This window comes from Bos javanicus, chromosome 4 (genome assembly GCF_032452875.1).
Source record: "Bos javanicus breed banteng chromosome 4, ARS-OSU_banteng_1.0, whole genome shotgun sequence".
NCBI lineage: Eukaryota > Metazoa > Chordata > Mammalia > Artiodactyla > Bovidae > Bos > Bos javanicus.
In genome coordinates, this window is record NC_083871.1 from 44,456,946 (window position 1) to 44,470,891 (window position 13,946).

Sequence of the window (13,946 nt, forward strand, 5' to 3'; positions counted from 1 at the left end):
AGCATGTGGGATCCTCCTGGACCAGCGATCAAACCTGTGTCTTCTGCACTGGCGGTAGATTCTTTACCATTGAGCCACCAGGGAAGCCCCCGTCTTTGTCCTTTCATGCTGCTGCTACTGCTGCTAAGTCACTTCGGTCGTGTCCAACTCTGTGTGACCCCATAGACAGCAGCCCATCAGGCTCCACCGTCCCTGGGATTCTCCAGGCAAGAACCCTAGAGTGGGTTGCCATTTCCTTCTCCAATGCATGAAAGTGAAAAGTGAAAGGGAAGTCTCTCAGTCGTGTCCGACTCTTCATGACCCCATGGACTGCAGCCCACCAGGCTCCTCCATCCATGGGATTTTCCAGGCAAGAGTACTCGAGTGGGGTGCCATTGCCTTCTCCGTGTCCTTTCATAATGCACAGTTATTTATCATATCATGTATCATCTTTCTTTCTGTTGACTTTAAACGTCCTCTTCCAGAGTGTTAGGGTTTTTCTTCAAACATCAGTCTTCCCTTTAGTTAATCATATTAAAAAAAAAAACATCCATGTGACACTAGTTTGTGCTAATATCTCCTAGAACCAATAGGACCAGAAATGGTAGCAATGTAGTCTCAGAAAACTGAGACTTGGTGCCCCCTGCCTTTCCAACCCAGCAGTCACTGACTGATGCCAAAGCTGCTTGCCCTGCCCAGAAGCAAACATCTGCGTCTCCCAGTCCCCTCCTAGGAGGGTGACTGGACAGCCTTTAAAGATAAATCCTGGGAAGTTGCTGCAGCACCTGATTATATTGCTTGTGTGTTATCTTACATGATTTCAGCCAGGGAGAAACTGAGAATCTGTATCACTGAAAATAAATAGTGTCTGTCTGTGCTCATATGGAAACTCTTCCTAATTTTGCTCCCTGTCCTTTGCCTACATGTGCAGTGCATGGATTTGTGGTCCTGATAACAATTCCTTGAACACTGTCCTATTGCTGACAAGCTAGTAAAATATAGAACTTGACTTGAAACTAGTTTTACTTCACAATCCATGCTCGGGACCTCCATTCTGTTCAAAATCGCCTTTCCTCTGTCAGCTGTCTACCGTGTCACCCTTGCCACATAACAGGCCTAAGGCAAAACCCTGTTGCACTTGCCCTTCACTGGTGGACAAAGGCCTGTGATTGAGGGCCTGTGTTGTGAGCAGTGGGGCCAGTTAGCGGTGGGGAAGCCCCGCTGGGGCACTACCCACAATGACAGTGGATGCTCTGTTAGATGTGGCTGCACATTTTCAGTCTTTCCATTTTGAATTCCAGTGCTTCAGAACTGACCTCTGAAAGGCTGGTTCTATGTCCAGGCACAGCCTGAATGCCAGCTGCCCTGAATGTGCCTGTTAGAGCTATGGAAGCAGAGCAGTAGGGGCTCCTGAGGGGAAAGGGTGTGAACGGAGGTTAACAGACTCTCTTTACCCTCTAGCTGGATCTCATTTGCCAAATACTGGAAGCCAGTTGGAGGAAACATAATCTTCATCCCTGGGCTCTCCACTTGTACGCAAGTATTTCTTGCTCTGTTTTATTCTGGTGTGCAAAATGCTAAACAACTCTGCTGCTAGTATTAGCAAAGCCTTGATTAAACTTAGTAGATGAAAGTAACTTTCACAAGTTCTTACACCATCCATCCTAGTTCTGAACTCAGCATTTAAAGTTATGCCCCTGCTTCTTCACCCGTCCTCTTTCTTTGGTATATGCTTGGTTAGAAGGGAGGGGCACATAAGCTCAGTACTGCCAAAAAGGGGAATTTGAGTTAACGCAATTTGTCATTTATGTGCCTACTGTCTCGTTAGATTCTAGGCATTACAACGATGTTCATCATCATATATGTGAAGCTTTCCATAGCGTATTGCCTTTCACGGATAGCATGAATTTCATCTGGACGTGGCACTCAGAGCCACTGCTTATGTGCAAATGGGGTTTGGAAATGAGCTGCTTGGCTGAATTGCTGCTTTGTTCTTTGACCTGCAGCAATAGACAGGCGAGTGCTGCTGAATTTGCGGTCTTTCACATCATGACCAGGATTTTGGAAGCTACTAACACTTTGTTTTTACCCCTGCCTCCTGGTAAGTCTTGGCTTTTTGTTGTTGTTGTAATAAATTTATTCTGTCTTCTGGACTTTGGCACATTATGAGTTTAAGAAGGAGACCTCCTGAGTCTGAGAAATTTTTGGTCTCATGTCAGTGTAAGAGATGGGTCTGAGGTTGGTCTCTGCTGATCACATCTCCTCTGATTTTTTTTTTTGATATTTATTTATTTGGCTGTACCAAGTCTTAGTTATAACACCTGCAATCTTTAGTTGCGGCATTTGGGATCTAGTTCCCTGATCGGGGATAGAACTCAGGCCCCCTGTATTGGGAGCACACAGAGTCCTAGCCACTGGACCACCAGGGAAGTCTGCCTTGTATATTTTAAAGAGCAGATTGAAGTCCAAGAGAATAGCCAAGTCTAACTTCTATGGAAACTTGGCTGGCTCGTGCTTTCTCAGTAGATGCGGGGAGCTTAGAGTCAACTATTGTTCCTTTCTGGAAAGATGAAGTACTGGGCAGGGGAAACGGGAGAAGTCTTTTAGGAGGGTATAGACTGCAGTGATGTGATCCATCTCCTCTTTCCTGGGGGAGGATTTACGGCCTCCTGCTGCGTCTTCTTAAGTGTCCGTAACTATTACCTGGATTCAAGGCCCTATGGACGAGGGAGCTGTGGTTAACCAGAAACTCTCTTCTGATTATTAAACTGTACTGTAGCTTGTCACCAACTTTAGGGGGCCAAATCTGGTCCCCATGCAACTGTCTAGGATATTTTGAACCAGTGAAAAACTTACGTTGATGTCTCCAGGCTTAGTTTATCTGATCAAAAAAGTTAACACTCAGAAGGAAGTGAACCTGGCTGTGTTTCAAAAATTGAGTTGATTTTTATGTGTTCCTTGGAAACTGAAAACTTTCCTTGGGATTTTGAAACAGGACAAAATCAGGTCTCAAAACACTCTTGGCACATGTGTCTGCAATCATTCATTTAATTGGTCATTTTTAAATTCAATCAACAAACATTTGTTGAGCAATTACATTCCAGGTACTGGGCTGGTAGTTAGAGCAGTTCCAAAAATTAACAAAAGTCTACTAGGGAAAATATGCATATAAATCAATATTCATTTTAAGAAACAAATAAGCTCCTGTTTACTCTAAACTGCTTAACTTATGCTGAATATGTTTAAGTTCTGATGAATTTTAAGCTTATGGTAGCTACTGCTGCTGCTGCTAAGTCGCTTCAGTCATGTCCGACTCTGTGCGACCCCATAGACAACAGCCCACCAGGCTCCCTGGTCCCTGGGGTTCTCCAGACAATAACACTGGAGTGGGTTACCATTTCCTTCTCCAATGCATGAAAGTGAAAAGTGAAAGTGAAGTCACTCAGTAGTGTCCGACTCTTTGCGACCCCATGAACTGCAGCACGCCAGGCCTCCCTGTCCATCACCAACTCCTGGAGTTCACTCATACTCACATCCGTCGAGTCGGTGATGCCATCCAGCCATCTCATCCTCTGTCGTCCCCTTCTCTTCCTGCCCCCAATCCCTCCCAGCATCAGACTCTTTTCCACTGAGTCAACTCTTTGCGTGAGGTGGCCAAAGTACTGGAATTTCAGCTATTTAGCATCATTCCTTCCAAAGAAATCCCAGGGCTGATCTCCTTTAGAATGGACTGGTTGGATCTCCTTGCAGTCCAAGGGACTCTCAAGAGTCTTCTCCAACACCACAGTTCAAAAGCATCAATTCTTTGGCACTCAGCTTTCTTCACAGTCCAACTCTCACATCCGTACATGACCACAGGAAAAACCATAGCCTTGACTAGACGGACCTTTGTTGGCAAAGTAATGTCTCTGCTTTTGAATATGCTATCTAGGTTGGTCGTAACTTTCCTTCCAAGGAGTAAGCATCTTTTAATTCCATGGCTGCAGTCACCATCTGCAGTGATTTTGGAGCCCCCCAAAATAAAGTCTGACACTGTTTCCACTGTTTCCCCATCTATTTCCCATGAAGTGATGGGACCGGATGCCATGATCTTCGTTTTCTGAATGTTGAGCTTTAAGCCAACTTTTTCACTCTCCTCCTTCACTTTCATCAAGAGGCTTTTGAGTTCCTCTTCACTTTCTGCCATAAGGGTGGTGTCATCTGCAGATCTGAGGTTATTGATATTTCTCTTGGAAATCTTGATTCCAGCTTGTGCTTCTTCCAGCCCAGCATTTCTCATGATGTATTCTGCATATAAGTTAAATAAGCAGGGTGACAATATACAGCCTTGACGTACTCCTTTTCCTATTTGGAACCAGTCTGTTGTTCCATGTCCAGTTCTAATTGTTGCCTCCTGACCTGCATATAGGTTCCTCAAGAGGCAGGTCAGGTGGTCTGGTATTCCCATCTCTTTCAGAATTTTCCACAGTTTATTGTGATCCACACAGTCAAAGGCTTTGGCATAGTCAATAAAGCAGAAATAGATGTTTTTCTGGAACTCTCTTGCTTTTTCAATGATCCAGCAGATGTTTGCAATTTGATCTCTGGTTCCTCTGCCTTTTCTAAAACCTGCTTGAACATCAGGAAGTTCACGGTTCACATCTTGCTGAAGCCTGGCTTGGAGAATTTTGAAAATTACTTTACTAACGTGTGAGATGAGTGCAATTGTGTGGTAGTTTGAGCATTCTTTGGCATTGCCTTTATTTGGGATTGGAATGAAAACTGACCTTCTCCAGTCCTGTGGCCACCGCTGAGTTTCCCAAATTTGCTGGCATATTGAGTGCAGCACTTTCACAGCATCATCTTTCAGGATTTGAAATAGCTCAACTGGAATTCCATCACCTCCAGTAGCTTTGTTCGTAGTGATGCTTTCTAAGGCCCACTTGACTTCACATTCCAGGATGTCTGGCTCTAGGTCAGTGATCACACCATCGTGATTATCTGGGTCGTTAAGATCTTTTTTGTACAGTTCTTCTGTGTGTTCTTGCCACCACTTCTTAATATCTTCTGCTTCTGTTAGGTCCATACCATTGCTGTCCTTTATCGAGCCCATCTTTGCATGAAATATTCCCTTGGTATCTCTAATTTTCTTGAAGAGATCTCTAGTCTTTCCCATTCTGTTGTTTTCCTCTATTTCTTTGCATTGATCGCTGAGGAAGGCTTTATTTATCTCTTCTTGCTATTCTTTGGAACTCTGCATTCAAATGCTTATATCTTTCCTTTTCTCCTTTGCTTTTCGCTTCTGTTCTTTTCATAGCTATTCGTAAGGCCTCCCCAGACAGCCATTTTGCTTTTTTGCATTTCTTTTCCATGGGGATGGTCTTGATCCCTGTCTCCTGTACAATGTCATGAACCTCAGTCCATAGTTCATCAGGCACTCTATCTATCAGATCTAGTCTCTTAAATCTATTTCTCACTTTCACTGTATAATCAGAAGGGATTTGATTTAGGTCATACCTGAATGGTCTAGTGGTTTTCCCTACTTTCTTCAATTTAAGTCTGAATTTGGCAATAAGGAGTTCATGATCTGAGGCACAGTCAGCTCCCGGTCTTGTTTTTGCTGACTCTATAGAGCTTCTCCATCTTTGGCTGCAAGGAATATAATCAATCTGATTTCGGTGTTGACCATCTGGTGATGTCCATGTGTAGAGTCTTCTCTTGTGTTGTTGGAAGAGGGTGTTTGCTATGACCAGTGTGTTCTCCTGGCAAAACTCTATTGGCCTTTGTCCTGCTTCATTCCATATTCCAAGACCAAATTTGCCTGTTACCCCAGGTGTTTCTTGACTTCCTACTTTTGCATTCCAGTCCCCTATAATGAAAAGGACATCTTTTTTGGGTGTTAGTTCTAAAAGGTCTTATAGGTCTTCATAGAACCGTTCAACTTCAGCTTCTTCAGTGTTACTGGTTGGGGCATAGATTTGGATTACAGTGATATTGAATGGTTTGCCTTGGAAACGAACAGAGATCATTCTGTCGTTTCTGAGACTGCATCCAAGTGCTGCATTTCGGACTCTTTTGTTGACCATGATGGCTACTCCATTTCTTCTAAGGGATTCCTGCCCATAGTAGTAGATATAATGGTCATCTGAGTTAAATTCACCCATTCCAGTCCATTTTAGTTTGCTGATTCCTAGAATGTCGACGTTCACTCTTGCCATCTCCTGTTTGACCACTTCCAATTTGCCTTGATTCATGGACCTGACTTTCCAGGTTCCTATGCAATGTTGCTCTTTACAGCATTGGACCTTGCTTCTATCACCAGTCACATCCACAACTGGGTATTGTTTTTGCTTTGGCTCCATCCCTTCATTCTTTCTGGAGTTATTTCTCCACTGATCTCCAGTAGCATATTGGGCATCTACCGACCTGGGGAGTTCCTCTTTCAGTATCCTATCATTTTGCCTTTTCATACTGTTCATGGGGTTCTCAAGGTCAGAATACTGAAGTGGTTTGCCATTCCCTTCTCCAGTGGACCACATTCTGTCAGACCTCTCCACCATGACCCGCCGGTCTTGGGTGGCCCCACAGGGCAAGGCTTAGTTTCATTGAGTTAGACAAGGCTGTGGTCCGTGTGATTAGATTGACTAGTTTTCTGTGATTATGGTTTCAGTGTGTCTGCCCTCTGATGCCCTCTTGCAATACCTACTGTCTTACTTGGGTTTCTGTTACCTTGGACTTGGGGTATCTCTTCATGGCTGTTCCAGCAAAGCACAGAGGCTGCTCCTTACCTTGGATGAGGGGTATCTCCTCACCACCGCCCCTCCTAACCTTGAACATGGAGTAGCTTCTCTAGGCCCTCCTGCGCCCGCGCAGCCACCACTCCTTGGGTGTGGGGTATTAGCCAATTTTATTTAATTTGTTCTTTCCTATACATCTACCCATCCATTCCTCATTAATTTGCTCCTTTGTGCATTCATTTTCCACTGACTGTATATGGTATCCATTTTTGTGCCAGGTATTGTTTTAAGTACTTTACATAAATTAGCATATTTAATTTTCATAATGATGCTAAGTGATAAGAGCTTAAATTGAACCACATTAAATTATTTCTATGTAATCAGCTTTTGACCAACAAAGATGGCACTTTCATACAGTTCCATTTAATAGTATTCCTATCTTATACATGGTGAAATTGAGGCACAGAAAGGAATTAACTTGCCTAAAGTCACATAGCTATTGAGCAACAGAGCAGCACTCAAATCCAGGGAGTTTGGCTCTAAAATCTATGCTTCTAACTACTATTCTGTGCTGCCTCTTGAATTCAACTAAATCCAGTTGAATTAGTTGATATTGAAACATTGGCTATTTATGGGTGCAGAAAATCCCCACAGCACATCTCAGCTTCTTGGCATTTGTGAAGTATCTGATACAGTCTGGAATCCATTATACTTTCTCTATCCATACACCTTATCTTACAAGATCTGCTTGTAGTGGAGGCACAAAAGGAGTTTCTTGTGACTTTGTAGGGATCTGAAAGTGACGGTTCATGAGAAGAATGGCAGGTTTTAAATGGAATATGAATTGTGAAGTACCCTCTAGAAAGAATGAAAGGATTTCATGAAAGTTATGTATGGTTTTCTGGCTTAAATTCTTAAATGCTTGTCTTTAATACAATAGACCTGGTAGAGGAATGTTCACCATGGATATCTAAACTCCTTTTATATATAAATAAAACTGACTCACTGGGGATAATATTCTATCTGGGAGATCATAAAAATGCACTTTCTACGGAACGTTGCATTTCTTCACAGAGATGGATAACAACAGAAAACAGAAAAACGTTACCCATAGTGACTGAGAATTATCATGAGTAAGACTTAAATGGCTGGTGTCCATGGATCAAGTAAGGAAGAGCAGTTTCTCTTTCTCTTTTTTTCTGAAATGCTTCTCTAATATGAAGTGGCACTGGATTGTGTGTGTGTGTAAATGCAGGTTACTTTTTGTGCGTTCATATGTAAATGAACTTGCTTTCCAGGCCCCCTGGACTAATGAGAACTGTTTGAGTTCCAAGTACAGGAACATGTAACTGGAATTAAAGATCAAAAAGTGAATGGGGCCCACAGAAGGGAAGTCATAGTTTAGAGCTGGAGCATTTACAATATAAAAGGGACCTGTGTTCCCCTTACTGCCTGGAGAAGGCCCAGAGTCCTAGAGGATGAGTACTAGGGTTGGCTGGCGGAAGAACTCTCTCTTTTGGAACTGATGCCTTCTTCTGCCCAGTTTGCTCTGTTGCTTAAAGCTGACATGCTGAGCGGAAGCCAAGAACGGGCTGTTGAATTTGGGACTGTGCCCTTGGGAAAGAGGATGAAAGGGCATCAGGGATCTTTAGGACATGGATGTGGGGCTAGAGAGGGATTTTGAATCCAGAGAACTATAAGATCAGTAGCCTATTATAAACTCTGTTTCAGAAATAATCTCATAACTTTTTAATCTTGGGAAGACTGTCCAAATCCATTTGAAAAATCTCATGTTTCTAATTATCTAGTAGAATCTTTTTTTTTTTTTGAATCAGGGCTTTTGGAAGATTCATCCCATTGTCAGCCCATTAACATTTGCTTGCGGGCAGAGTCTGAACTTTATCTGACCTCAGTGTTGCCAGTGATGGGACTCAAGTCTCCCTCTGCTCGTGATTCATGTGCTTGAAGAAAGAAGCTCTATGACCTCTCTGAATCCAAGTCCCAGCTGTCTTTGGCCATCATGTCTTCGTCATGTGTGCCTTTCAGACTAGTCAGTGAATCTTCGTCATTCCCCACCCACATCTAATCAGTTTCCAAGCCAGTTCATATCACATTGCCCCTCCAGTCCCTTCCCTCCCTGTCACTATCAGTGTCCGCGATCCCTCCTGCACAGGTTCATGCCCTGGCCTCCCAGCAGGCCTTCATTCCTCTGGTGGTAGCAAACTGTCACTCCTGTCCATTCTTTGCCTGCAGAGAGTGTCTGACTCTTTGTGACCCCATGGACTGTAGTCCACCAGGCTCCTCTGTCCATGGAATTTCCCAAGTAAGAATACCAGAGTGGGTTGCCATTTCCTTCTCCAGGGGATCTTCATGACCCAGAGATAGAACCCCCATCTTCTGTGTCTCCTGCACTGCAGGCAGATTCTTTACCTGCTGAGCCATCAGGGAAGCCCATTCTTTGCCTATTGCTACGTTAATATTCCGAAAGTAAAATTCAGAACCTCCAACCATCCTGCTCAAAAGCTTCCAGTGCCTCTCCAGAGTTTACTAGATGACAGATTCCTTGCTGTCATTCAGCATTCAATCCCTGACACCTACATTCAGAGCACCCTTTACTTTTCCGTCGTAGAACTGGTCATTAAAAAAGTGTATATTTATTTTGTGATTATTTGATTGTCAGTCTTCCCTTTAGACTGGAAAGTGGATGGGAGCAGCAGTCATGCCTGTTCTCATCACTGCGCACCCAGCCCCTTTGCCTGTTGATTGAATAAATTAACCTTTCCAGCCTTACCTCCCACTATTCCCCTTACACATCTGTTCTAACCCAACCGATTGTTTACTCTTTCCTGAATGTGCCACATACTTTCTTACCTTTGAGCCTCTGCTCATATTATTCCATTAATGCCAGTTATTGAGGCAAGATAACATGGTTAAAAGCCTAGACTAAAATGCTGCAGCCTGGGTTCAAATGTCCTCTCTGCCACTTCCTATTTGTATGATCCTGGGAAGTTTTCTTAGCTCCTGTGAATCTTGGTTTCCCAATTTATAAAATAAGGATCGCGCAGTACCCACCCCGTGGTGTTATATGAGAACCAAGTGAGCCTGTACGTAGATGAAAGACCTCAGAACGTGTCTGGTCCTAGTCACGGTTGTTGGACCGTGTGCCAGGCTCTTCACAGACCTGGCTCGAGTTCTCACAGCAGCCCTGCGGGAAAGGTGCTGGTGAGTCTATTTGAGGGATGAAGAGACAGAGACCAGAAAGGCTTACTTACCTGTATCTAGTAAGCAGCACAGCATAATTCTGGCCTCTGTTTACTCAGACCCACAGGGCTTTTGCTGCTTCTCCAGTCTGTACGTTCTCTCACAGCATTTCCGCTGTCAGGAATGGCATCAGCCCTTCAAAGCACCTCTCACCTGACATCCAAGAGGGCTTTTCTGGTTCTCTTCCAGTCTGATATCTTCTTCTCCCATGGATGTTGTGTGTCTGGGTTAGTGTTAATAGTGGACTTAGAGCTCTAGCTTTGTGAGAACTAGGGTAGCCCTGCCCATGAGACTTAAGAGTGCCTTTTTACTGAATTCCTATAGGTTTGCTATCTAACCATATCATTTTAGTTTTTCTTTTCTATGACTTAGTTCAAGGAGACCCCAAAAGCCTTTCTCCAGGGCATACCCAGAGATTAGTCCTAAAAAGCATTCCCTTCTGGTCCAAATATTTTCCCCTTCAATAAAATGGTCCCTGGCCATCAGCCTTAGCCTGGGCATGTGGAGTTTGAAGCTCTTCTGTTAATTTTTCTATTTTGCAATTTTACCATTGAATTATAGACCTATTAAAAGTATTAAAAAAAAAACTATATAAAAGAACTGTATAAAAAAAGTCCATTTTTATGCACTCTTTATGCACTTTGGCCTAGGAAGATGTACAAGGTGGAGGGAATACATGTTCACTGGGAACTTACTATATACCATACTTAGTTGTGATAATACAAAGAAGGAACCTTGGACCTTATCTTCAAGGGTCTTCAAGAAGCATTTATTTGACTCTAGGCACCAAGCGGGGAGCTGAGTGCTTTACTGCCATCACCAGACTCATTTCCTCTGGGAGGCTGGAGATGCTGACTGACCATGTTTATCATCCTGGATCTCTCTTCCCAGGTTTTCACACTCTGCACATGATCCTTGGCGTCCGCTGTCTGCCTTTGCATAACCTGTTGCATTACATTGATCATGGAGTATTACTTCTCACAGAAGCAGCTGTCACAAGGCTCATGAAAGGTAAGGCCTCTGAGTTTGCCTTATCCCAGCCCCCAGCACCCCCAGGGCTGCCTTTGTGGGTGTGCGACTGTGTGGTCACTCCAGGCCCTGCCACACTCAGAAGGGCCCACACACAGTTTAATGTTCTGGCTTCAGTCTATAGCTGAAGACGGGCTCCATGATTCCACAGCTGGGCCTGCTGAGTGCAGTTCGTTTCCCGTAACCATCCTTGGGCCAATGTGCCTTAGCCCTTCAAGGGCTTCTCAATCCACACACAACTATTAGACTCCTTTTCTGTACATGAGAGTACTTGAGGATAGGAGACTGAAGGCTTGTTTCTCAAGAAAAATCTCATAAAATGGCTTGCTTTCAGCTGATTAACTCTGTCCTCTCAAAGTAAGACTTGGAATGCAAGGAAAAATGAGAGATACAGTACCTATGGGAATTTGAACTTGAAAAAAGGTCTATAATATAATAACTATCAAATTATTTGACTGTGGTATTTTATAGATGAGTTTTGTTAATATATATTGAAGTACTTGCCATTCCTCAAGGTGCCTTCTGTTTTAAGTTAGCAAAATTGCTTTTGTGACTAGCAGCCTGTTTCAGAACCCTGTTCCATGATATATAGCAGCAGCTTCATTAAGAAATCCCTTTTTTATTCATAGAGACACAAACTAATATTTTCATAGCGTTGTTAGACTTATCTTGGAAAACAAGGTTGAGACGTGTTATCAGGATGAAGCACTGAAATATTAACTTGCTCAGGTATTAAAATGGAGATTTCTGTTTTGTTTTGTTTTCTTTTTGTTTTGTTTTGTTTTGTTTGCCAATTTCTAACTTTCTCGTAGATCTGGACAATACAGAGAAAAATGAAAAACTAAAATTCAGCATCATTATGCGGCTTCCTCCGGTAAACCTGAAGTATACTTTATTTTCTAAGCCTTGGCATGTACTTTCTTCAATTTTTTCTCACAAGAAGAGCATTTACTTGCTTTTGGGTTGAAGTCAATTGAATTTTTCACGCTGTAGCCTTTTCCAAGAAATCCCATCCATCCCCACCCCTCTGTCTGCTGCCCCTGCTGGGCCTACCGAGTACTTGCCCCTCTGGCTGTGTGTGTGCTTCTTGGCACAGACCACATAGAATGCTTAACCATTTTCTCCTCTTAGGAAACCACAGTAATATTTACATCTGTGAGTCTGAGGGGAGGCAGAAGGGAAACACATGCTTTTGGCATTTAAACTGATAAATTTAAATACAGGTGAGGTCAGAAGGTTCTGGAACTGTATTTCCTCCCACTGTTGTTCCTGCCATGGCAGGAAAACATTCCCGGGTTGAAGGAAAGATGAGAAACATGAGCGAAAGGGTTAAACAGGCACTGCTTGTTTTTGTGGAGGATATTAGCTCTCTGAGTCAGAAATGCTGTGAGATTAAGAAATCCCACTGCAAGGTCTTCAGAGCCTCTAACTCTGTGGACTTCCTGGCCCCGAGAGCCTTGGCCAGCTCTGTGCTGTTTACATACAGTAAACACTCATATCTCTAGCATGATCCTCCCACCAAGGGGTGTCTGATGCCTTTCGGGACCTCATCATCTTGCTTTGTAACGTCTTCTCACCTTCACAGGCTTACCGAAGCAAAGGCAAGAATAGAAAACAAAGCATATTTTCCATGGCTAGATCTCTCTGGGGAATATCTCTGAACATTTAGTTTGGTTTCTGAACATGTTTTTTTTTCCCCCTTATACTCTTAGGGAATTGAAATTTTTGGGCAAGACATTTTCAGAGTACATGCCTATAACCTTTAGCTTCATATTAAAATGTCACTTAGGGTTGGCATGCACATACTCAGTTTTGAAGAGTAACAGATGAACTCCATTTAAAAAAAAAAAGAGTTCGGCAACATCAGTGCACAAATTGCTTTCCACAGAGTTGCGTTTAAGGGAGTATTTATTCAAAATTCAGAAGCATACCTCATAGGAAATGGCCTTTCTCCAAGATCATTAACTATAAAGATGACATCTTTTAGACTAACTAGCTGGAATACAGCTTGTAAAATTATGAATAGATATAAGATAAATTTATTTATTGCTGAGAGCTATAGGTTCCTCTCTCTCTTTTTCCATATTTTTAATTACTGACTTAAATTTTTTTAGTGTGGAAGGTACAGAGATTCCTATATACCCCCTGTCCCCACACATGCACGACCTCTCTCATTATCAACAGCCCCCACCAGAATGGTCCATCTTCTACAATGGATGAACCCACACTAACACATCATAATCATTGAAGTCCATAGATAACATCAGGGTTCATGCTTGGTGTTGGTCATTCTGTGAGTTTGGACAAATGTATAAGGAGATATCTCTCATTGTAGTATATACAGAGTATTTTCACTGCCCTAAAAATCCTCCTCTACGTATTTTTTTAATTTGCAAAAATAGCTTACAGGTCAGAAGATCTGTCGACTTTGGGATCATCCTGTTAGTTCTAATATAATTTCCCGGAACCATGTAAAGCGACTGCTTCAGAACTACAACAAACAGGTGAGTCTGTGTGGAGCGGAGCCCTGCTATATGTTTTTTTGGAGCTTCTTTGTCCATTTTATGAATGGCCTTTCTTGGTGCTGAAGTATGGACAGCAATTTATAGTTCTTACCACTTTAAGTTCATGCTTTTTTGGAGAATCAACTGACTTTACAGCTGTTTCCCTTTTAGCCCTGGAGTTCTGTAATGGACAAGTCGTCATTCAGTGTAGAATTTCTGCCTCTGAACTACTTCATTCACATCCTGACAGACATCGAGTCCTCCAATCCAGGTAAGTCACTCCTCTGTTTCTCAGAATTTGCCTGTTTTCCCTTGATACATCCATCAGTCTCTATTTACTTCTGTGTACCCTTTTCTTGCCAAAATGTCCCTTACTGGTAAGTAGGATCTTACTGCATTTGGTTATAATTAGCAATATACAGTTTACTACCTGTAAATTACCAAGAAATTACTACAG

General features: G+C 42.8%; 1 protein-coding gene across 4 annotated transcripts in view; it reads left to right on the forward strand.

Annotated features, from left to right (window-relative positions):
* The window catches only part of GSAP (gamma-secretase activating protein), a 101,126-nt gene that overhangs the window by 83,851 nt on the left and 3,329 nt on the right, over nt 1-13,946 (forward strand). For all 4 annotated transcript variants that reach the window (XM_061413864.1, XM_061413865.1, XM_061413866.1 and 1 more), the window contains 6 exons: nt 1,441-1,511; nt 1,986-2,080; nt 10,848-10,967; nt 11,798-11,859; nt 13,388-13,489; nt 13,661-13,760. In XM_061413864.1, the coding sequence (XP_061269848.1) occupies nt 1,441-1,511; nt 1,986-2,080; nt 10,848-10,967; nt 11,798-11,859; nt 13,388-13,489; nt 13,661-13,760 (550 nt within the window). The remainder of the gene's footprint in view (nt 1-1,440; nt 1,512-1,985; nt 2,081-10,847; nt 10,968-11,797; nt 11,860-13,387; nt 13,490-13,660; nt 13,761-13,946) is intronic.